Genomic DNA, 20,591 nt, shown 5'->3' with positions numbered 1-20,591 from the left:
GCCTTCTCATATGCTGCGTCAGCTGTAGCTGTTTTCTTTAAAACTCCCTACCAAGAGCACTCCTTATTCCAAAAACCGGGCATCAAGAATGGTCTTGATCAGCTGGTGATTGCGAGCAGATGCAATCTTCTCGCCAACAATGGGCCCAATGAAATCATTGAGGTCAGAGAGTTCCGAGGCGGGGGCGTTGCCGTTCACCCCGTTCATCTGCGAGTCGGTAGCATCCGTAGTGTCTGTCTTGTGCGCGAGAGAGGCTACAGCCTGCACAAGCCCCTGAACGAGCATCTCATACTCGATTGAGCCTTCAGACTTTTCCTTCAAAGGCTGAAGAATTCCAGAGTCAAAGCTCTTGAGGTTTCTCAAGACCAATACCCGGATCGCCTCCATTCCTCCCGCCTCAAGAAGGCCGTGGATTGCACCATACAAAACTGCGGGAGGTTTCGTGGGGTCTAGGAAGTATTTAAGACATGTCCTTGTGAGCTTTGGTCGGAGCAACGAGTTTGAAGCCGAGTATTTGCGTGCAATGCGGCCGAGTAGTGAGGCGGCCAGCTGTCGAAGATCATACTGTTCCTTGAGAGAATCCTGACCGTCCTCCGTGCCCAGTTTCCTCGCCATCAAACACGTCAGCACAGGTGCAGAGAGAGAACTAGCATACGGATCCAGGAACAAGCTCTTGTTCTCGATCAAAGCGTTCGTCAGTTCCATCATCTGTTTCAAGGTGAATGTATCGTCAAGTTGATGCGTGACTCTGTCCATGATGAAGTTGATAAAGTAAGGAACCAATTGATGCAAGCCAGGGTCGTCTCTAACGGACCCAAGCGCCGCCTGACGCAGTCGTATGACCTCTTCATCTGGATTATCGTCGAGGATAGCAGCCTGGATCTTGTCGAAGTAAAGGATGAGCTCCTTGCTCACAATGTGCTTAACAGAGGGCTGGCCAGAGGCAGCATCATTTCCAGCCAAGGCTGACAGAGCAGGGTTAGCGCCCGGCCCCTTGGGCAGCAAATCTTGTGGTCGCAACTCGGCCGAGGTCGGGTTCTGTGGGATAGAAGGCTGAACGCCCTCAATGGCGAGCCAGTGCGCTACGGTAAGCAGTCAGCGGTGTGATACAGAGCTGCGTTCATCGCGCGCAATGGGAGCTCACCAGTAAAGTTCATGTCTCGCGGCACTCTAGGCAGAGGTGCATTGATCAGTTTCTCGAAATCCACCTCTTCGTCCTCGATGTAGAACAGCGGTTGGCCGGGCCCCAAGCTTGCCTCGCCATACCGAAGAGGCCGCGTGGAATCGTAGCCATACAATGGCTCAGCGTCCAAGACCTTGAGGGCCATAGAGACGTCGTTTACGGTCATCGTCGTCCGTCGTGCAGCACGCATGAGGCGCAGAGCCTCGATGATGACCTGGCCAATACGGTATTCGACATCCTGCGTGAGAGCCTTGAGGGCCTCGTCGCTCATGGAGCCAATGCCCACCGACTCAGCAACATCCTTAACATTTTCGGTATTCCACAGCAATTTGGGCGTTTCGCTCGCCATATTGGTCGTCTGCTAGGCGATGCGAAGCTGCGAATACGGTCGAGGCTGGGTGGCTAGCTGGCTGCAAAGCGATTCGCGTGCGGATTGACGTGAGGCTGAGGATGCTTGAATTGCGAGCAACTTTGGACCACTACCGGCGAATTGTGGGGAGAGAAGGCTGGTGCAAGCTATGGCTTAGATTAGTAAGCGAGAATCAATTGACTGCCTGTACTCCGTATATCTACTTCACATCCCTGGCATTATAGGTGTTGAATCAAAGGGTATAAATATATAAGTGTAGTATAAGATAATTTTATTTGATCCTTCAACTTCCATATCAAACAATATTGCTTCGCTAACATAGAACGAATCCTCTCTAGCATAAAGAATTGAGACTGGACACCGCATTTGTATTATCAGCACTGAATCAGCACATAATGGAGACTCTAGGGACCCCACTGTAACAGCTAGTGTTAAGCTCTTACAGCGCAAGTTCCAGCGTTTCTAGTGGAGTTTGGTGCAGTAAACTGGTACGTCATCAATCCCTACCGAGGCACCAGATAGTGGTGGTTTGGTGGGGTTTGCTTCTTTGCATCTCGACACAGGCATTGAAACTCATGATTAGCCAATTTATTGTAAACACAGTCTTCATTTTGGTCTTAAGCTATAACTTTGTTTGATGCTACTCATACCGCGGGCAAGAAGTTGAAAGTAATTCTCATTTTCAAAGTGACACGCCAGTCAATTCACTCATGAAAGGAATGCGACGACACAGAGGAGCGAGAAAAATCAGGTTATAAGTGGCATGGATATTTAACAATTGCTACTATATTGCGAGCTGCCTAGGCGACAAAGAAAACAAAAAAAAGACATAGCAACGACCGCTTAAGCACCAATGGCCTTGGCAATAGCCTCACCGAGATCCGAAGCAGAAGTCGGGTTCTGGCCAGTAATGATGGTACCATCAACAACAACCTTGTTGCCAAAGACGGCCGTCTGGACAAACTTTCCGCCAGCGGCAATGACACGGTCCTCGACGAGGAAGGGCATGGCGCTGGTCAGCTGAACGGCGTCCTCCTCGGCGTTGGTGAAGCCGGTGATCTCCTTGCCCTTGATAAGGGGTTCTCCATTGACCTTTGCGTTGACCAGGGCGATTGTGCCGTGGCAGACGGCAGAGACAATCTTGCCGGCGTTGTAAAACTCCTCAATCAGGGCGATGGAGTCGGCATCGTCGACGAGGTCGAACATGGGGCCGTGGCCGCCGGGGTAGAAGATGGTGTCGAACTCGCCAGAGCGGCCAACGAACTGCTTGATGGGCAGTGTGTTCTCCCACAGAGCCTTGTTGTTGTTGAGGAATGCGACGGAGACGGGGTCCTCCTTGGTGAGCTCGATGGAGCCGGCATCCAGAGGGGCGACGCCGCCCTTGGGGGAGACGACGGTGAACTCGACGTTCTTGCCGGAGAGGACGTGGTAAGGGTGGGCGAACTCGGGCTGGTTTTATGTGGTCAGAGCTTGATGTTGAGATGGGAGAGGAGGAGGAGAGGAGAGAGAGAGAGAGAAGCTTACCAGGTACCAGCCAGTGGGACGGTTAATGGCGTCAATCTTGTCGTGGGAGGTGAGAACAACGAGGACCTTCTTGGCAGCCATTGTGTCTGAGGTGTAGATGAAGTTGTTGTAAGTTGTAAGTTGGGTTGTTTGAAGATTGCTGTAGTCTGAGAGTGTTGGAGTGCTTGTTTGCTTGCTTCTCCTCAACTAGCGACAATCAACAGCATGCTCTTTATATATCCCTTTTCTCGTTCCATCGCGCTGCCACCTCGTCGGCCTTGAGCTCTCCACATGGCGAAGCGATCGCCCCTCATTTCCTGCTTCAAGTTTCATGCGAACAGCTTCTGCTGGCTTCTTTCGGCATGTTGTCCGTCCGCCTTGACGCCCATTATTGGTCCGCCTGCGGGTAGCTCTTAGCCCCTAAGCCGCGGCAGCATCCAAGGGTCGATTGACGTTTGAAATCGCGTCACAGAGTTCGTCCTGGAGGCTCGACGGAACATTTTCCGAGTCCTGCGATTATCTAATGCCCAAGTTCCCCATATTACTTGTCCAATTCAATGCGCAAAAGCAGAGAAAGGCGACGCAGGCGAGAGCGCACAGCTGAGCTGAGTCAGCCCCAGCGCGGATGATGCCGCAGGGTACAAGGGCCCTGTGCCTGGAGGGCGGCGGAATCTCCCGCCCAGCTGCTTACCTTATTACGTAGGTACTATGTACGCAGAAGGACTTAAGATATTCTCCGAGCGACAACAACAGGCAGAGACACAGAAGTGTTGGAGATGATGCTTTGGCTTGGAATAGGCGTTAACGCGTGTATTCCTCATTTGCTTTTTTTGTTTTGTAAGCAGCGTCGTTTCTCACCATCTGCTGCGATGGATTGGTGATCAACGGGATGGGCTCGGCTTCTTTGTTGCAACCGTCCCGGATATGAGAGACGGCAGAACGCAAGTTTCCGTACAGAACCGACGATGCTGGGGATCTTACATGGAGAGAGAGACATCTCCGTCGAAAAGTTTCCGAGGATGAATGAGAATCATGGAGTTGCTATGGTTGTTTAGACCTGCCAAGTCTTGTTCGAACACTGTCTCTTTTCGTGTAGAGACGTATATCAAAGGCTCGTTAGGATGGGACGAGGGCGTATACACCAGCTCGATCCACGCAATAATAGTTGCCCGAGATTTGAAATCAATCCGTTATATCATTTGTCTCTCACTCCTGAATCCAGGGGAGCCTTGCGTTTGGGGTGCTCTAATAGCAGCGTCGTCAAGAGCAACTATCCATATATGCAGTTTACAATGGCAAAGCAACGGTTATTCTACCCTCGAACAAAGACGCATCATGATACCAAAAGACGATGAAATATGACCATTATGGAAATTGATTGCTGTCTCGCAAGTAATGCATCCCAACATCCCGCATTCCCAAAATCGCACAACCCACACCGTCATTTTCTCTCTTTCAAATCCTTGAAACAACTAGTTACAAAAAAAGAAAAGGAAAGGAAGACAAGATAAGAATCGCTCATTGACTAAAGCTTTCGTATTTCAGAGAGCCTCGCAAAGGAATAGAATGGAAAAGAAAATAAACCAGAGAGTAAAAAGGAAAAATAAAAAAGGTACAGTCAGCGCTCAAAAACAAAAAGAATGTCCCTGTAGGCTCCTTGCCTGACAAATCGTAGATTACACATTGAGACACCATCTCGATAGATTGAACCCCCCTCCTTAGTTGATAAATGAAAAGCCTTATGAGCGAAAGAATATGTGTTGGTTATCGTGGGAAAAATAAAAAAAGTAAAATGGTTAGGTTTCAGTAAAACCATTCCAACTCAGCCTTGCAAAAGTTAGTCGCCTGTAAAAATAGACTCATCAAAGCCCATAACCAGAGACTAGATCAAGTCCTGTTATTACCCTCTCACATCTTTTGCAATCTGTTGCATTCGTTGGGTATCTCCTTGCCTCCTTGAGCCGATTAGAGGCTGCCCGTTGAAGGATTTCTCGTAAAGGTTGCTTTGCTTATCCCGCCATGCGCCGTCTCCCATTCGGCATTCAGTCTCACCCCGATGGGAATTTCTCTTCCCTGTAATTTTTCTTCTTTTCCCCATTTTTCTCTTCACTTCTCTCGGGCTTCCAGCTTCAGCATTAGCCCGACTTCATATCGGTGCTAAAATCAACTGGCTGTCCCGATGTAGCCGCCTCTTCTCTCTCTTCCCCGTCAGGCTTTCGCCTCTTGCCCATTCTCTCACACCACTGTTCGGCGCTCACAATGGTCCCATCCAAAACGCCCGTCACTTGCGTCACCATGTCGAGGCCCTCCTTGGCCAACACCAACACCTTTTGCGCTCCCTCACGCATCGCTGAATCATTGTCTCCGTTGGCACCCCCCGACTGCCTATCAGACATGGTTGCAAGGCGAAAGCGCTGGGGGAGGCTGGTTAGGTGGCGGCGAACTAGAACCCGTGCATTCTCGGGAAGGGCGCCGCCGGCGTATTTGGAAACGTTGTTGATGACGTCTTGAAGCGTCTTCAGAATATCCCCCTTAAGGCTGTTGATTCGCGCGGCAAGTTCGCTTCGTGACGGTTCCGGCTCCTGTTGGCTCTTTTCCGCGCCGTCGACATCCATGGCTTCACCATCGCTGGCGTTATTGGTAGATGAGCCCCCTTCTGACCATTCCTTCTTCTCTGCCTTTTCATATTCCTCCAATGCGTGCTTCAAGTTTAGAATAGCCCTGTTCATATGGTCGTTTGTCCATCGAAGCCAGCGCAAACAGTACTTGAGGCTACGTAGGCTCTCGGCGCTCATCGCAACGCTCAGTCCCGACGTAGACATCATCAGGCGGGTCTGCCACGGCTGGCTACTGGGCGGTTTGTGCGTTGCGGGCGCGGTTTCTGTGTATGCGGGCGAACGTTGGTCATCGTAGGCCGGTAGCGTGTCCACCGTACTGGCAGTCGATAGGCGACGAGGAGTCTTGGACATGACCGATGACGAATCGTCAAGACCGTTGATGTCGGGTGATCCATTCGCATCGCTGCTGCTGCTGCTCTCTCCCGTCCTCCGTCTCTTGTTGGAGCCGTTCGAATCGGGGTCTGATGTGGGCGCCGGGTGCCGACGGCCAGCGCCGAGGAACCATCGAACACCACCCTCAACACCGGTGACTCTACCCACGGAATTGACCGTGTTGGCGAGAGGAGTCAGGTAGCCCTCAACATATTCGGCACCCGACTTGAATCGCGGAGAGAAGTTCTTGGCGCCGCCATAAGCGGAACTGGCACCGCCAATTGTCGACGCGACGAGGGGATGAGCGGTTGTAAGGAGAGACAAGAGCGGCTCGGGCTTGGGTGACTTTGGTTTTGTCTGCTGAAGTTGGAACGGCGCAATGGGTGGGCTCATGGGCGGCAGCGAAGAAGAGTCGGGCGGCGATGATACGAAATCTGTGCAAGACGGCAGTTGGCATCAAACATTGGCATTATAATTGGGCATTTCAACATTGGAGATTGATAAGGGCAACGTCACTCACCTGCACGTAAATCACCCAGAGCCTCGGCCGCAAGCCGCACGTCTGGGTCGTCGAGCGTGAGACTGCTCGGGGTTGGTGTTCCGTCATAGATGCGATCTGGCGACGGCGAGGCCGCACTGGCAACGCTTGCTGCGCCGTCCATGTCCATGATTGTCGCTGGACTGTCGGGCGCGTGGAAAGGCGGTGGTTGTCGGTACGAGTTCAACGAGCCATTCAAGGACGACGGCCAATGGTTCTGGTGCTGGTGCAGGCTGTGGAGATGCTGCGGAGGGCGATGCTGGTCGTCAGCGCGCATGGCGACGTCGCCGGTAATGCTGCTCAGCGACGGCAATGTTCTGCTATCACCGTCATGGTGCACCAGCGGGGGAAGCCTGTCGTTGTCGGACGGGCTGGGGAACTGGTGATGGCTGTGCATGGACTGCGAGTAGTTGGGGGGCGATGGCGGTAATGGCAAGGGCAGCGGCAATGGCGCATTCGACGGCCGCGAATCGACGCTGCTGAAGCCCGGGATGGGGTTTATCGAGTGGCTCGAATTTCTCGCAGGAATGGGCTGTATCGAGGCGATGGGCGGCAGGCGAGGGCGCGGCGGAAGAGGTGGTGCAAGTGATGGTGATGGTCCGAGGGGGGCCGAAGCTGGACTGTTGGAGAGCGTTTGGCGATGCATGGCATGTGATTGCGGTCCAGACGCATACATGATATGCACATATGGGAAAACGGCTGATAAGCACGCAAGCACTCCAGTGGCTGGCTGGCGCTGCGGCAGGGGTTTTGGCGGGAATAAACGCCGGGGCTGCGAAGCTCAATCGGCCGGTTTTGCGCACAACTGGATGGGAAAGGATGGGAAAAGACGAGAGAAAAAGAGGCGACGGTGGAAACGGGTCGCGAGAATAGCTTCAGATGGGGGAAAACGAGCTCTGATACATACTTAGGCCTTCTTCTTGGGGCCAGATGCCCAGAGAAGGGGAGAGCAGGGTGGTCAGGGCACGTGGATGGATCGTGATGACAATGGATGGGATGGCGATAAGACGACGGCAATTACATCAAGTGCGCACAGAGCATAAACCCGCCGACGGCATATCAATGACGGTCAAGGGTTTGCCCGGCTGATTTAAGAGAAAAATTGGAAGCCAGAGGGTAAATCGAGATAAAAAAAAAAAGATGCAAATCCACTTGTGCCTCTGCCCTTGTGCAAGCGCCGAGTCAGGCCAAAGCAGCATCGTGATTCTACCTACGAGCACAGGTACTGTACCTAGTCTACCACTGTACTGGGCAGGTATCAACGGGCAATGCTGCAATGGATCAATCCCTTCCTTTGCATTCATAATCCGGTAATGGATGACGGCTCTCTGCCACACCACTTGGTGCTGCTAACCTGCAAAAGAATTGCCTACTGCCACACACTCGATGCTACCATTTGTTGGGGACTCAGTGACGGCGTGGTGTGGTCCATCAATGGGCTTTTACGTATTGACAGCAGCTAATGCGACGGCCAAGTACCTGTACGCGGTGCCGAGGGCCCAGGTCAGGCGCTGGGGTTTCTGCAGGGTCTCCAGGGTTTCAAAGTGCTCATGCTTTTGATGCCTGGTGCTGCGAATGGGCCTTGATGGGGGACTACAGCTAGGGTATGGAGCACCGGGTGGGCGCACCATGTACCGGTACACCTGGGCCGGTATCATCACAGGCAGTGGATGGCAGAAGAGGCGGCGAATGTTCCATTTACCGCGCTGCTGCAGATTTCGAGACGGCGATGCCGCTACACAAATCTCACCCTCGTCTCGTCTTGTCTCGTCTCGACGCTTGACTGGTGCCCTCTCCAGCCTGGTCCGGGTGGAGCAGGCGGGCAACTCCCACATGGAGGCAAGACATTGCGTTGGAAGTGCCGTTCTGTACATACATAGTACTCCGTACAGAATGGCAAAAGCATTCAGCCATTAACCAGCAGGCCTGTGCCATCCTTGCAGAGCACATCCAGCAATGATACGCAGTTGAGTTATGGCTGCTGTGACGAACTGCTTGGCATCCCATCATCGCCTCATCCCATTTGTCCATCAATCCATCATCATCATCATCATCAACAACAACAACAACAACAACAACAATAGCACTCCGTACATACTGTACTGTCCAGAGAGAAGAGGAGACGGACAAGACAAGACAAGAGGGCGCGCGGCCACAGCTCTCCCGAGGACATGCCGAATCCAGCAATGGATCAAAAAAGTGCTGGTGCCGTCACTGCTGCTAATTTAGAAGCAAACCCAAAAACGGCCCTGCAGAAACTCGCTACAAGCACGTGCCTGAGCATTGCAAAGCTACAATCACATGCAATGTGACGCCTCGCTGTGCCCCAACTTTTTCGCTTCCCCACCGAGACGTGTTGCTTCCCATCCATGTCGTCCATGGCATATTTCATGTGCTTTTGCCCCCTCCCGGCCGAGCAACCCACCGCTTTTCGCTCTTCATCGTGCCCTTGTCGTGATTGGAATGTCCACATCCTTTCCAGTGGGGGGCTTAGGGGTAAGTGGGAGCCACTAACTGTGCCAGAGGAGGGTTTACTGCTCACATGGCCACGAGAATTCTCACCAAAACACGCGCCGTGTGGGGAGCCACAGTTGAGTCCGTTCAATAGACTTGCCTTTGCATCTCCAAAATCGTGCTGGGCGATAGCGATAGCGAGGCAAACGAGGCTGGTAGCCCACCTGGTCATCAACAGCCACGTTCCCAACAGAGCTTAACCAAGCCACGCATGTGTGTGCCAATGTGTCAACAGGTACGGTACAGTACTTGCAGCAGAGCTTGTAAGGACGGGCATCGGTATAGCTCGAGCAGGCTTCATCAATTACCCCGAAACCTGATTCCAAATGCGGGGACCCCGGACAAGACCTCTCGGTGTACAGTACGATATACCGTAACCTTCGCTGCTGTCTGTGTCTCTCTCGGGCAAGGACACCAGGCTCGCTCCCCTAAACCACACATTCCGACGCACCCCAGATTGTTTCTCGACTTCACATCATCAGGCAGTGCATTGGGTACTAGCACAGCATCACAGGCACCTTGACGTCTTCCCCAACAACGGCAGTGGTCCTGTCTCAGACAGTAAAGCACCTATTCGCAGAAATGCTCCGAGCAGTGCTGGCGCACACCCATCACATGACGCCTTTTACGTCGCCCCCGTTCAATTAGGCAAAAAGCACTGTAGCTCGTGTACTGTATCGTGTCCTGCGAGGCTGATGGTTGCTTCTGGGATCTGGGCTCGAGCTGCCGTCTTCCGCGCAATGCGCTACAGGGAAGCCATTATTGGTTGAGGCCCAGCAGGCTCGCGCACGAAAAAAGCCGGGCCCGGATAGCTCTCCCATCAAAATCACTCTCTGCTTATCCCATGCCTGACACATGCCTGACACATGCAAAAAAAAGGACAGCATGCCGTAGGGTCGGCGTTTGATCTTCTCAGACCGGCATCACACGACTATTGGAATCATCATCCGCCGCTAACAGAACATTGGACAAGATCCAGTGCTGGTGAATGAATGTGTGGCTCCTCTGACGCCGCCCAAGCAATCAAATCCTGCCAAAGCAGAAAACACACGCGGGCAGCTCTTAATGAACCAAATGAAACAAGTTTCCTTCCTCTCCGCACCGCCAAATCGCATCCTCATCCACGGCTCTGCAGCTGTCATGACAGAAAGCCACGCGGTCGCAGGTAAAAAGATGAGTTGCACTGTCTAATGGGCGCGTTGAAGAGAAAGGAAAAAGAAGAAGAGGGAAAAAATCCACTGCATCTAGGATATTGGTTTTTTTTTTTCGGCATGGTGGGGCAGCTCAGGAACAGACAAGATCCATCGCACGTGACCTCTGCTGTGTCCATTCTGTCAATTCTGTCCATTCTGCCAACGGAGTACAGCCACGGTTTTACCGGCCGTAGTTGACCCCCTGCCCTGTAATAGGCCTATCGCAGCGCATACGGTGAGCAACCAGTTGTCCGATTCGTAGCAGCCTAAGTTGAAGCTACATTGTCGCGAACCAGCTCTCCAGATCGCGCCATCATGACCCTTCTTTGAGTCTCCCATATCTAGCCGTTGTTCGTGTATGCCAGCATCTTCTCTCGTCCTCGTCTCTCCCTGGCCGCCGCGCCAATCCCCGAATTCGTCTCTCTAGCTGCCCCTCCTCCCCGCCATCTCTCCTAGCCAAAGCTGTCGTCTTCCATATAAACCGTCGCCATGGCATCTGCAATCTTCTTTCTGGATCTCAAGGGCAAGGTACGGAGCCTCTTGTAACGTGTGGCATTTAACGGATCGCCGGGTCAATCTAACATGTCTTGTCCTAGACCCTTCTCGCCCGAAACTATAGGGGTGACATTCCCATGTCCGCCGTCGAAAAGTTCCCCGTCCTCCTGTCAGAAGCCGAAGAAGAGTCGTCAGCCGTTCCACCATGCTTCTCCCACGAAGGAATCAATGTCCGTAGCTCCCATGGAGCATCTACATGGAGCTCCATGCAATCAGGGGTTTGAACGGGGAGAAATGGCTAACGCGCGCGACAGTACCTATACATCCGCCACAACAACCTATATCTCCTGGCGCTGACGAAGCGCAACACCAATGCCGCCGGGATCCTGCTCTTCCTTCACAAGGTCGTCGAGGTCTTTACCGAGTACTTCAAGGCTTTGGAGGAGGAATCCATCCGCGACAACTTCGTCGTCATCTACGAGCTTCTCGACGAAATGATGGACTTTGGCTACCCGCAAACCACCGAATCCAAGATCCTACAGGAGTACATTACTCAGGAATCACACAAACTCGAGATCCAGGCCCGCCCACCAATCGCCGTGACCAACGCCGTGTCCTGGCGATCCGAGGGTATCCGTTACCGCAAGAACGAAGTCTTCCTCGATGTTGTCGAAAGCTTGAACCTCCTCGTCAGTGCCAACGGAAACGTGCTGAGGAGCGAGATCCTTGGTGCAATCAAGATGAAGTGCTACCTCAGTGGTATGCCCGAACTGAGACTGGGGCTCAACGACAAGGTCATGTTTGAGACGACGGGCCGGTCGACGCGAGGCAAGGCCATTGAGATGGAAGACGTCAAGTTCCACCAGTGCGTACGGCTCTCGCGCTTCGAAAACGACCGTACAATCTCCTTCATCCCCCCCGATGGCGAGTTCGAGCTCATGTCGTACCGCCTCAACACCCAAGTCAAGCCCCTAATCTGGGTCGAGTGCCTCGTCGAATCCCACTCCGGCTCCCGTATCGAATACATGCTCAAGGCCAGAGCTCAGTTCAAGCGACGAAGCACGGCCAACAATGTCGAGATCATTGTCCCCGTCCCCGACGATGCCGATTCCCCCCGATTTAGAACCAACGTCGGCTCTGTGCATTACGCCCCCGAGCAGAGCGCCATTGTGTGGAAGATCAAGCAGTTTGGTGGCAACAAGGAATTCCTCATGCGCGCCGAGCTTGGCCTCCCCAGCGTGCGAGGAGACGACGAGCACGGCGGTGGCATGACGGGCGGCTTCGGAGGCAGTATGGGTGGAATCGGTGGCAAGGGCGCCAAGCGGCCCATCCAAGTCAAGTTTGAGATTCCATACTTTACGACGAGTGGAATTCAAGTCCGATACCTCAAAATCACTGAGCCCAAGGTAAGCTTTGCTGATATCCTCTCGATTTTTTTACGGCATGCTGAATATATGCGCTCTAGCTTCAATATCCCTCTCTCCCATGGGTCCGATATATCACACAATCTGGTGATATTGCTGTTCGACTGCCCGATGTAGTTTGAGCCATTGCCGCGAGTTGACGTGCTATATAATCATAGGCGGGATAGCAGAAAGGTGTATTAATTTAAGCGGCTGGCCGTTCGTTTTGCAAAACCAGCATCGTGATATTTGGAAAGGGGAGAGAGAGCGCGAAAATGCCGTAAATATTCACGTGGAGTCTTCAAATTATAGCGATTGACAGGCTCGTGGGGGTGACAAGAGGAAGTATATTACATGGCTTCCGCGCTCTATTTTCTTGGAGGGGAGCCATGTAGAAGGGAGAAGGGAAGGCGGATCTAAACATAGAGAGCTATCATCTTGTCATCACCGTAAAATTAGCTGGATGAATAAGATTAAATGAATTGAAATTGCCTTAATTTTTTGGATTTCTTCTCCCACTACCTAGTTTCGGCGTATCGTTGAATCATAGCCCTCAAATTCATTGTAGCGGAAAGAAAAGCAGAATACAACAGGGCATGTAACAAAACAAAGCATGTAGGAGTAGACAGAAGAGGAGGATTTAGCCCCATGCGCTCTAAAAGGAGAGGAGCCAGAGAGTTCCACGGTCCTCCTGCATGGAGCTGTAACGTATCAAGTGTCGCTCATGGACAAACTTCAACGACGGGGATGACTCAACGTATTTAGGGAGAATAGAGGAGCAAAACATCGAATACAGCAGATAAAGCAGTAAGAAAATGGAAACGAAAACGAGCACCCCGCGCCCTCAGCGTAACGAAAGATCAACAAACGGTAAAGAGGCAGATATCCAGAAAGACAGAAGCCAGCAGATATGCCATCTCAGTACCGTCTATCGTCGACTTTCTCGGACAATCACACCACTCCATTCCATTTGCATGAGGGTCTCTTCGTTGGAGTCTTCGTTCTCGGGATCGCAGAGCACCGTAACGAGGAAGCCTCGGGGAGTCTCCTCAGCGGAACGCGGATCTACACCAAGATTAATATCCAAACGATCACATCCCTGTACCAAAAACGCAGAAAAAGAGAAGAAAGAAAATTATACGAAAAATGACAACGCAGAATTTGAAAGGGTGGAAACTTACATCCCTGAGGAGCCTCCGTGCGATGCCATTGCCCATCCCGCCATCTGCCACGGTGTCCACCCTCTCCCAGAAAAGTGCGAGTCACTGCCTCTCCACCCGGGTTCATAGGCCCGCTAAACGCCATCAGCCCAAGAACGATGGGAAGCTCTCCCGCCAGGCCTCTCGACGGATTCGTATTATAAGGGTTGCTGTACGTCGTGGGAACCAGGCTGGGCATCCAGCTTGGATTTGCCCCGGCCACGTATTTGCACGGTCCGGGACCTTGCTCCATGGGACTGTCCGGGTGCACTGCTTGCGATAGCTCCGGTTGACTAGGAGGATGGAAGAACAGTAGAGGCGTTCGAGGAAGCGAGAAGGCGGACAATGGGTCTCCGTTGAAGACAACGATCGGGAGTAGGGGGTTGCATGAGAAGACTGCGAGCTGTTTGTACGTGAGAGCATATGACAGGCTTTCTCCCTCGTTACTGAATGATCCGTCGGAATTGCACACCTGGACATAGCCAGGAGGCCACGCAGGCTCGTTGAAGCCCCCTCGGTACCACCGATATCCAAGAGCTTCGGTTACTTGGCCATTATGATACCTCATGACCCTGCCGGGGATCTCGCCTGCATATTCGTTGGGCTGAGCAGGCGGTAAAAGGTTGTAAAACTCATCTCCTTGGTGCCAATTGATATCACTTCGCACGCGAAGCTCGTTGATCACAAAGAGAAAGCTTCTGGGATCGTATTCGAGATGGTGATTGCTGGCACTCGCAGAGGCCCCCGAACTGCTCGAATGCTTGCCATGGCCCCCCGCATGCTTATGTGAGCTTTTGGCCTATGGTATAAGATGGCGAGTCAGTACTTTGTACTTCTGGGTTGAACCCCCGACAGGAGATCGTCGAATATGCCAGCTACGCCAGTCGGAAACTTAAAAACTCACATATCCAGACATAACAACCGCTCTTTTCACCGATGTACGCTCTGAATGGCTGTGTGATCAAGGCTGGCGATTCAGAAAGGTTGCAAGTCAACAATACAACAAGCTTGTGAAGGCGATACACATGGAGCTTCAGGTGTGGCGTAGAGCTACATATTATCAATTCCGCTCCTCATCATTCTTTTTCAACCCTCCACCAAATGCCAGAGGTGTCGCTGCCCAAGGCCAGGTATCAAGTGCTTAATTACCGGTCAAGTTAGGCCGGGATGCTACGTATCCAACGTTACAGCACGATGAGGGCAGTTGGCCACTAGCATAGAGATCGGGCCTGGGAAAGATGGTGTTCCGCGCTGGCCACTCGCGCGGACTTTGCGGCTCAAAACTCTGGAGAGGAAGGCTCAGGATAAGCTTGACGTCGACATACATTAGTAGCAGTGTCTCGTGGACGCTCAACTTCCGAGCCGGTGAGAGCAAAGTTCGATTCCATTGGGTCCCTAACGGCCACTGTACCTCATCCTCTTGGTTGTCGCTCTTCATTCTCTGCGCTTGAGTAGAGTTTATTGGGCTCTCTTCGAGTGTCCCACGACTGCGTGCCAACTGGGCCCAACACCGCTTTCACCAGACCCTGGTCACAAGCTCTCCGAGATACTGGCAACTCGTATGATAGGCCGGTATAAGATGCAGGGCGTATGTCTTGCTCGGTTTTGTAATCATAAGGCCATAAAGCGCATATCCCAGCCTGGCTGTACACCCACGCCACCAACATGCGGTCGCCGCAGGCTTTGAGATCCTCTTGGTGGAGGCACGTAATTGTTGGTTTCCTGGGCCGACCTAAGCTTGAAAAATATCTCAGGCAAGTTGAACACCACCAGTCACAGTCGTGGACCAATAAATCACGAGCTCTGCGGGCCAGGGTAGAGGGGTTACGGGCCTATATTTGGGCTCGTAAACCTTGAGCCTATCGCTGCTCACAGCGCTATGTGCTGTGTGGTGATGACGAGGCTGCGATGGGGTTCCAAATTACGGCCCCCTCGGGGAGTAAATAGCCGCGATTGTCTGATGGTATCATAAAGCACCACCATGCACGGTTTGCAATCCCGGTTTCAATCAATCTCCAAGTGTGGGGGCATCAGAAGGGATGATACGAGTATGCAGTGCGAGGGTCGTGTAATGTCCATTTCGAAACAATCGCTGCATTATCGACGGATGTGGCAAGACACCGTGTCCCAGGCAGAGTAACACCTTAGTACTAGCCCAAACTGGAGGCCAGTTGTATGTTTTCTGTGCGAGTGGGAAAATAAGGGGCCAGAGGAAAAAAGTCTGTCGGGTGAAATGCAAAATGGTTGTAGATTCGCCATCCGTCAGGGTTTCAGCAGCCGAATGGCCAGTTATAAGACAACAGATCTGCGGTCCGTCCCCAACAATGGAGGGTCACACAATGCTGAATTTTAGCACTATGAAGCTCTTTGCTTTATGCATGGCGACAAAAAAAAATATCGGGTAGAGCACTGTCCGCTCCCGAGAGCCCTCTTCCCATATGCCAGCAAGAAGGTGAAGACTCAAACGATCCGCAGGCAGGGATCCATAACATGGATGGATTTGGCGGAGCCAAGGCACCAAGATGCAGTGAAATGAAACAACTTCCATGTCATAATTTAGTTGATCGTTGTATTCCACGCCATCTTTGCGACGACGTTGACTCTCCGTTTGGATGGGCAATCCCAACGGCTACCCCAAACAAACGCAAGCCGCTTTCATGCATGAGCTCAATCGTGCGACTTGGCAGACATAACAAGACGCATTCCAAGGCAAGTCATAGACATTGCGACGATGCTGATAAAGCGGTGAATGAATAGCGCAGCCAAGGCTTCATCCAAATGTTAGTCAAAGATGCCCAACTAGTTGACACATTGTCGGCTTACCCAGTGTTTCCAAACTATCTCAGCAAATAACATGAAAGGTCAATGCTGCGAAGATCAATTACTGGTAAATTCAATGCAATAGCATGAACCACGAGAAAGGTAGCAAGAAGATGTAGCATGTGATGCTATTTCAAAGGCGAGCATGGAAGAACGAGGACCGTGGCGGCCTCGCACTTCATTGTGATGGGAGTAAGGTGACTGGGTGAAATAAATACGTTCCGAGATTCATGGAGACAGAGAAGGAGAGATATAAAGAATTTTTCTGACAAAATCACTGACGGGTTGCCTTATTTTTGGTTGCCTTGCCAGGTAGGTACTAAGTGGTCCGCGCGACCGTGTGGACCCTAAAATTGAGGCTCTGTATGAACATCTTGATCGGGCCGCCTGGTTACGCATGTGATATATTGATTTTTTTTTCCCTTTTACCGCCCAAGATTCCAATGTTGATCCGGTTGGTTCCGGGAATGGTGTTATCCTACGCATAAAAGCTGAGCGGTCTTCATTGTGAGGGGCCAGCCACCATAAATCGATATGTCGTTTCAATCCGACCGCCTGGCCCTCTTATTTGGCGCTGAAGTCTCCTCCAAAGCGGTATCCGAAGCAATGCCTGACAAGTAGCTTTTAGCCTCTTCGATCAATCGCTTTTCCCCTAGCCTCACGGTAACAGCGGCTCTTTGCCGCTCGCTAATGTCGCTGCCGGAAAGAATCCGCTCGTCCTCAGGAATGGTCGTTGGATACTGCGACGCCAAAGCATCAAGCGCTTTGATGAGCACGGAATGCTGGATCTCATCGCGTTTTCGCTTGTCGGCAACACTTGATGGATCTACTTTGCGAACAGCTTTGAGAAGCAGTTTGAGCTGATCCCGAAGATCCTCTGGTATGTCGCTAAACCTAGCCGAACCAGTAAACGTGCCGTCCGGGTTAGGCTCGTCTGATTCTCGGTCCAAAACAAACGTATCCTCGATTTCATCCATGTCCAAGTACTCTCGCTTATCTCCTATCAGCCCCAGTCACGATAATGAAGCACGCATTAAAGAAACTCACTGCATTGTCCAACTGCTGTTCCGACAAGCCCAGGCTTGCTGCCAAGGAATTCTCGACCAATTTCCATGGAAGCTCAACAACATCATAACGAGAGTGCTTCGGCGTTACGTAGCCATAACGGCGGAGAAGCTCTGAGTTGGGGTGAGGGCCATAGTAGTTCAGGATTTCCTCTCCGGCCTTGATAGTCCGTAATGCTGTCACGGTAAGAGCATCATCTCCATAGTTGACGTGTGCCTGTATAATGCGAGTCAGCCACCCGCAAATCGTTTAAAAGCGCAATGGCAATGGGTAGGATCGCACATTATACTCGGCGTCAGCATTGAGAATATCAGCCATCGGCACCATACCCATTGTAGACTTGGACTCGCGATCCTCGACCCATTCTTCTTCGTCTTCTTCGTCTTCTTCATCCTCATTCTGAAAGTCGAAAGCGTAGGACATTATGGTGCTTCCCATGCGGTGAGCCAGTTGGACAAGCTCGTCGTCACTGTAAGACTGGCTAGATGGAAAGATTTCGTGATTTGCACGGATGACAGGCAAGACCTTGGCGTGAAACATTTCCTCAGCATCAGCCTTGCCGACCTTTGTCCGCGTAGCGCTCGCCTGAAGTTCGTCGAGCTCAGCGCCAGACCAAAACATGGGCGTCTCGAAAGATGCAGGAAGGACGTCCATGTACGGCTTCCATTTCGACTCGTCTCCCTTAAAATACTCAAACATCATGATAATTATCAGGATGCTCCAAGGATCCTGCTGCGGCTTGTCATCCACTTCCATAGCCGTATCCTGGTTGAAGACGTCTGGGAGCTTCTCCTTGAGCTCAGACGTCTCCATGTTTATTATCCCATTTCTTGGGACGGTAAACAGAACTGTGTCAGCCGGGATATCCTCCAGAGCCACTGCAACGTCATTATTAGTCACTGTACACGGCACAAGAAGACGACTTGCCCACACACCTATACCGCGGCCGGCATTTCTCGCTCGGAGGTCAGTGATCTCAATAAGCTCAGAAAACGTTGATCCAGGAAGCGCCTTGAACCACTCAAGGAACGCCTGTGTTTTGCCACCAAAATCTTCCTCAGACATGACGAAAATCCGCTCAATTGCACAGAACAATATAAAATACCAATTCGGAACGTACGCTCTGCAAGAGTAATGGATTGTTAGTGGTGTTTTGGTGAAGGTAGGTAGAATCTTTCAAGAGGTACCTGCCTAAGCAATTTCTCACAGTGCGTACGTCCGTGGCTTGCGCCTTGAAAATTTTCGCTCGCACGGAGCACTTTACGCCCTTCGTTAGAGCTGGTCTCGATATCTCCTTCCAAGTGAGCTCCTCGATGAGCTTCTTGTTTATTATAGCCTCAACACAGGAAAAGAAAATGGAAGAGTATCACGAAATCTACGTTCCAACTTATCTCTCCAACAGTTTTGAATCCAAAAGATATCTCAATTTTTACCTGCCATCCTCCTAGATGTTCTCCGCTAGCCTCCCTCGTTCTCGAATCTTCTACAAAAGTTCGCTTCTGTCGATACGGACCGCATCAACAATATTTCTGTCTTTACCTTGATGTTTCCTCTTGTCATGTATCTTTACCGCTTTTGTTTTACTCTTCATCTTCAGCCTTGCCTTTCTTGTTCGTCTCTCTCTTCTTGGGTCGGAGCCATTCCTCCATGCCTGGTGGCCAATATACGCGGTTCTGCTGTCCTCCCATTCCGTACTCTTCCGGGCCGATAGTACTTACAGCAGCTTCCTCTCCAGCCTCGTCAGTATTGCCGCTCTTCTTCTCCTTCTTGGTTCTTTTCGACTCTTTTCTAGGCTCATCGTCCCGTTCATAGGGAACGATATCGTTGAATAGGTTCCATCCGGGAAGTTTGAACGTCCTCATGAGTTCGAATACTGCCTGCTCCTTGTCTTTCGCCTCGATCATCAAGTCCATGTCTGCTGCACAAGGTGGCAGCGTCTTAACGCGCGCTGAATGCTTACGCCGATCTCGTGGCGTGATGGCCTCTGCGGTTGGCTCACTATAATGCATCTTCTGCTTGATGTTTTTTCTCGTCCAGGTTTTTGCGATGCGATCATAGAGATCCATGATATCCAATGTCCCCTCGCGAATGCTGGGGTCGAAAATTATGTTGTGATGATGATAATCCAGTACCAGAGGAATGTTGAGCTCTTCACAGATCGGTAGCAGATCATGGACACTCCAAGAGACATCATCATTTTCCAGAACCAGCCTCATCTTCACCCCATCTGACAACGTGGCATAATTTTCGCGAAAGCGATCCAGAGTAGCCGCCTTGTCACCATACGTACCGCCCATGTGCAGGATCATGACAGCGTCTCGATCCTGCTGCTCCGGAAGTTTTAACAGCGACAGCATCTCGTTATGATACTCGAGGTCCCTGATAGCAGCGGTGATGACCTCTTTTCTGGGGCTGGCAATTTGCGTATACTGGCCCGGGTGTGTTGTCAGGCGATGGCCAAGCTCACCGGCTACTTTGCCCGCCTCTGCCAACACATCGGCCGCGAATGGGGCGAGCTTGTAACCATGTTCCTCATGGCTCGCAAAAGGGAACATTTCGCTGCTAAGTCTCATGAATTTGATGCCATACTTTTCGTTCCATCGCAGCATCTTGACAATATCTCTGGCGTTTGCAAGACCCAGCTCCTGGACAAATTCCCTCCCGCGCTGAATATCTGGCGACTGTGTCTTGTCGGGCCGGTTTTTGGTAGCATGTTCAGGCTGCGTTGGATCTTGAAGAGGATATCTATGATCAATGATCGACGCAATGCGGCAGGTTCGGGACGAAAAGACTGGAGTGCCAGCTGATCTAAGGTATGTGTTAAGACAAGCCTATTGGCCCCTTGCATTAGCTTCGGTGTGGACTTTGAATTGTGAACTTTGGAGCTCTTCAATCAAGGCCCTTTGAAGAGCGAAAGACAAGTATATCTATATCAGCACTCACATATCCTAATCGGCCTTTCCATGGCAGTGGCAGAACGCCACTGTTCACAGGCGGTGGTCTCCTTGCGGCCCTTTCACTTTGAATAGCCTCGGAGTCCACTTTTTCTTCAGCTACATCAGCCGGTTCCAAGTCGACATCGACGCTAGATTGCTCTGCAGTCTTGATTTCGGCTGTTTTCTCGTGGCCAGCTTTTGCCTGTCTCATTGACGCTGGTCTGATCTTAAAGGCCTCCTCTCGAACCTTCTCGGGATCACACTTGGACAAATCGGACGTTTCCACAGCTAACCGCTGAATTTTTACTGCACTTTGAAGCTTCAGTCCCATCTCTCCGAGCTCCCTCATAGTGCGTTCAAACGCCTCCCGGGAACCATTTGG

At 51.7% G+C, this 20,591-nt stretch overlaps 6 protein-coding genes across 6 annotated transcripts; 1 reads left to right on the top strand and 5 right to left on the bottom strand.

Moving 5' to 3' along the window:
• Nucleotides 1–63: 63 nt before the first annotated feature.
• TRIVIDRAFT_63275 (uncharacterized protein) lies at nucleotides 64–1,532 on the bottom strand (the record flags this gene model as incomplete). The annotated part of the gene is made up of 2 exons (XM_014104679.1): nucleotides 64–1,082; nucleotides 1,145–1,532. 2 exons carry the CDS (start codon nucleotides 1,530–1,532, stop codon nucleotides 64–66), a joined length of 1,407 nt encoding a protein of 468 aa, XP_013960154.1.
• An 864-nt stretch (nucleotides 1,533–2,396) lies between these two features.
• Nucleotides 2,397–3,158, bottom strand: TRIVIDRAFT_36024 (uncharacterized protein; the record flags this gene model as incomplete). Its single annotated transcript, XM_014104678.1, has 2 exons — nucleotides 2,397–3,002; nucleotides 3,078–3,158. 2 exons carry the CDS (start codon nucleotides 3,156–3,158, stop codon nucleotides 2,397–2,399), a joined length of 687 nt encoding a protein of 228 aa, XP_013960153.1.
• Nucleotides 3,159–5,158: 2,000 nt separating this feature from the next.
• TRIVIDRAFT_176270 (uncharacterized protein) lies at nucleotides 5,159–6,708 on the bottom strand (the record flags this gene model as incomplete). Its single annotated transcript, XM_014104677.1, has 2 exons — nucleotides 5,159–6,434; nucleotides 6,563–6,708. The coding sequence occupies 2 exons, from the start codon at nucleotides 6,706–6,708 to the stop codon at nucleotides 5,192–5,194; spliced, it is 1,389 nt and encodes a 462-aa protein (XP_013960152.1).
• A 4,072-nt stretch (nucleotides 6,709–10,780) lies between these two features.
• TRIVIDRAFT_55386 (uncharacterized protein) lies at nucleotides 10,781–12,332 on the top strand (the record flags this gene model as incomplete). Its single annotated transcript, XM_014104676.1, has 4 exons — nucleotides 10,781–10,819; nucleotides 10,888–11,016; nucleotides 11,101–12,192; nucleotides 12,252–12,332. The coding sequence occupies 4 exons, from the start codon at nucleotides 10,781–10,783 to the stop codon at nucleotides 12,330–12,332; spliced, it is 1,341 nt and encodes a 446-aa protein (XP_013960151.1).
• A 785-nt stretch (nucleotides 12,333–13,117) lies between these two features.
• TRIVIDRAFT_188357 (uncharacterized protein) lies at nucleotides 13,118–14,826 on the bottom strand (the record flags this gene model as incomplete). Its single annotated transcript, XM_014104675.1, has 3 exons — nucleotides 13,118–13,254; nucleotides 13,371–14,086; nucleotides 14,714–14,826. The coding sequence occupies 3 exons, from the start codon at nucleotides 14,824–14,826 to the stop codon at nucleotides 13,118–13,120; spliced, it is 966 nt and encodes a 321-aa protein (XP_013960150.1).
• A 1,636-nt stretch (nucleotides 14,827–16,462) lies between these two features.
• On the bottom strand, nucleotides 16,463–20,558 carry TRIVIDRAFT_82204 (uncharacterized protein; the record flags this gene model as incomplete). Its single annotated transcript, XM_014104674.1, has 7 exons — nucleotides 16,463–17,200; nucleotides 17,256–17,489; nucleotides 17,556–18,022; nucleotides 18,209–18,293; nucleotides 18,538–18,594; nucleotides 18,992–20,104; nucleotides 20,217–20,558. 7 exons carry the CDS (start codon nucleotides 20,556–20,558, stop codon nucleotides 16,751–16,753), a joined length of 2,748 nt encoding a protein of 915 aa, XP_013960149.1.
• Between the last annotated feature and the right edge of the window lie 33 nt (nucleotides 20,559–20,591).

Source organism: Trichoderma virens, assembly GCF_000170995.1.
Source record: "Trichoderma virens Gv29-8 chromosome Unknown TRIVIscaffold_2, whole genome shotgun sequence".
NCBI classification, from domain to species: domain Eukaryota; kingdom Fungi; phylum Ascomycota; class Sordariomycetes; order Hypocreales; family Hypocreaceae; genus Trichoderma; species Trichoderma virens.
The sequence above is the reverse complement of the archived record's forward strand: the minus strand, read 5'-3'. Positions and strand labels throughout refer to the sequence as shown.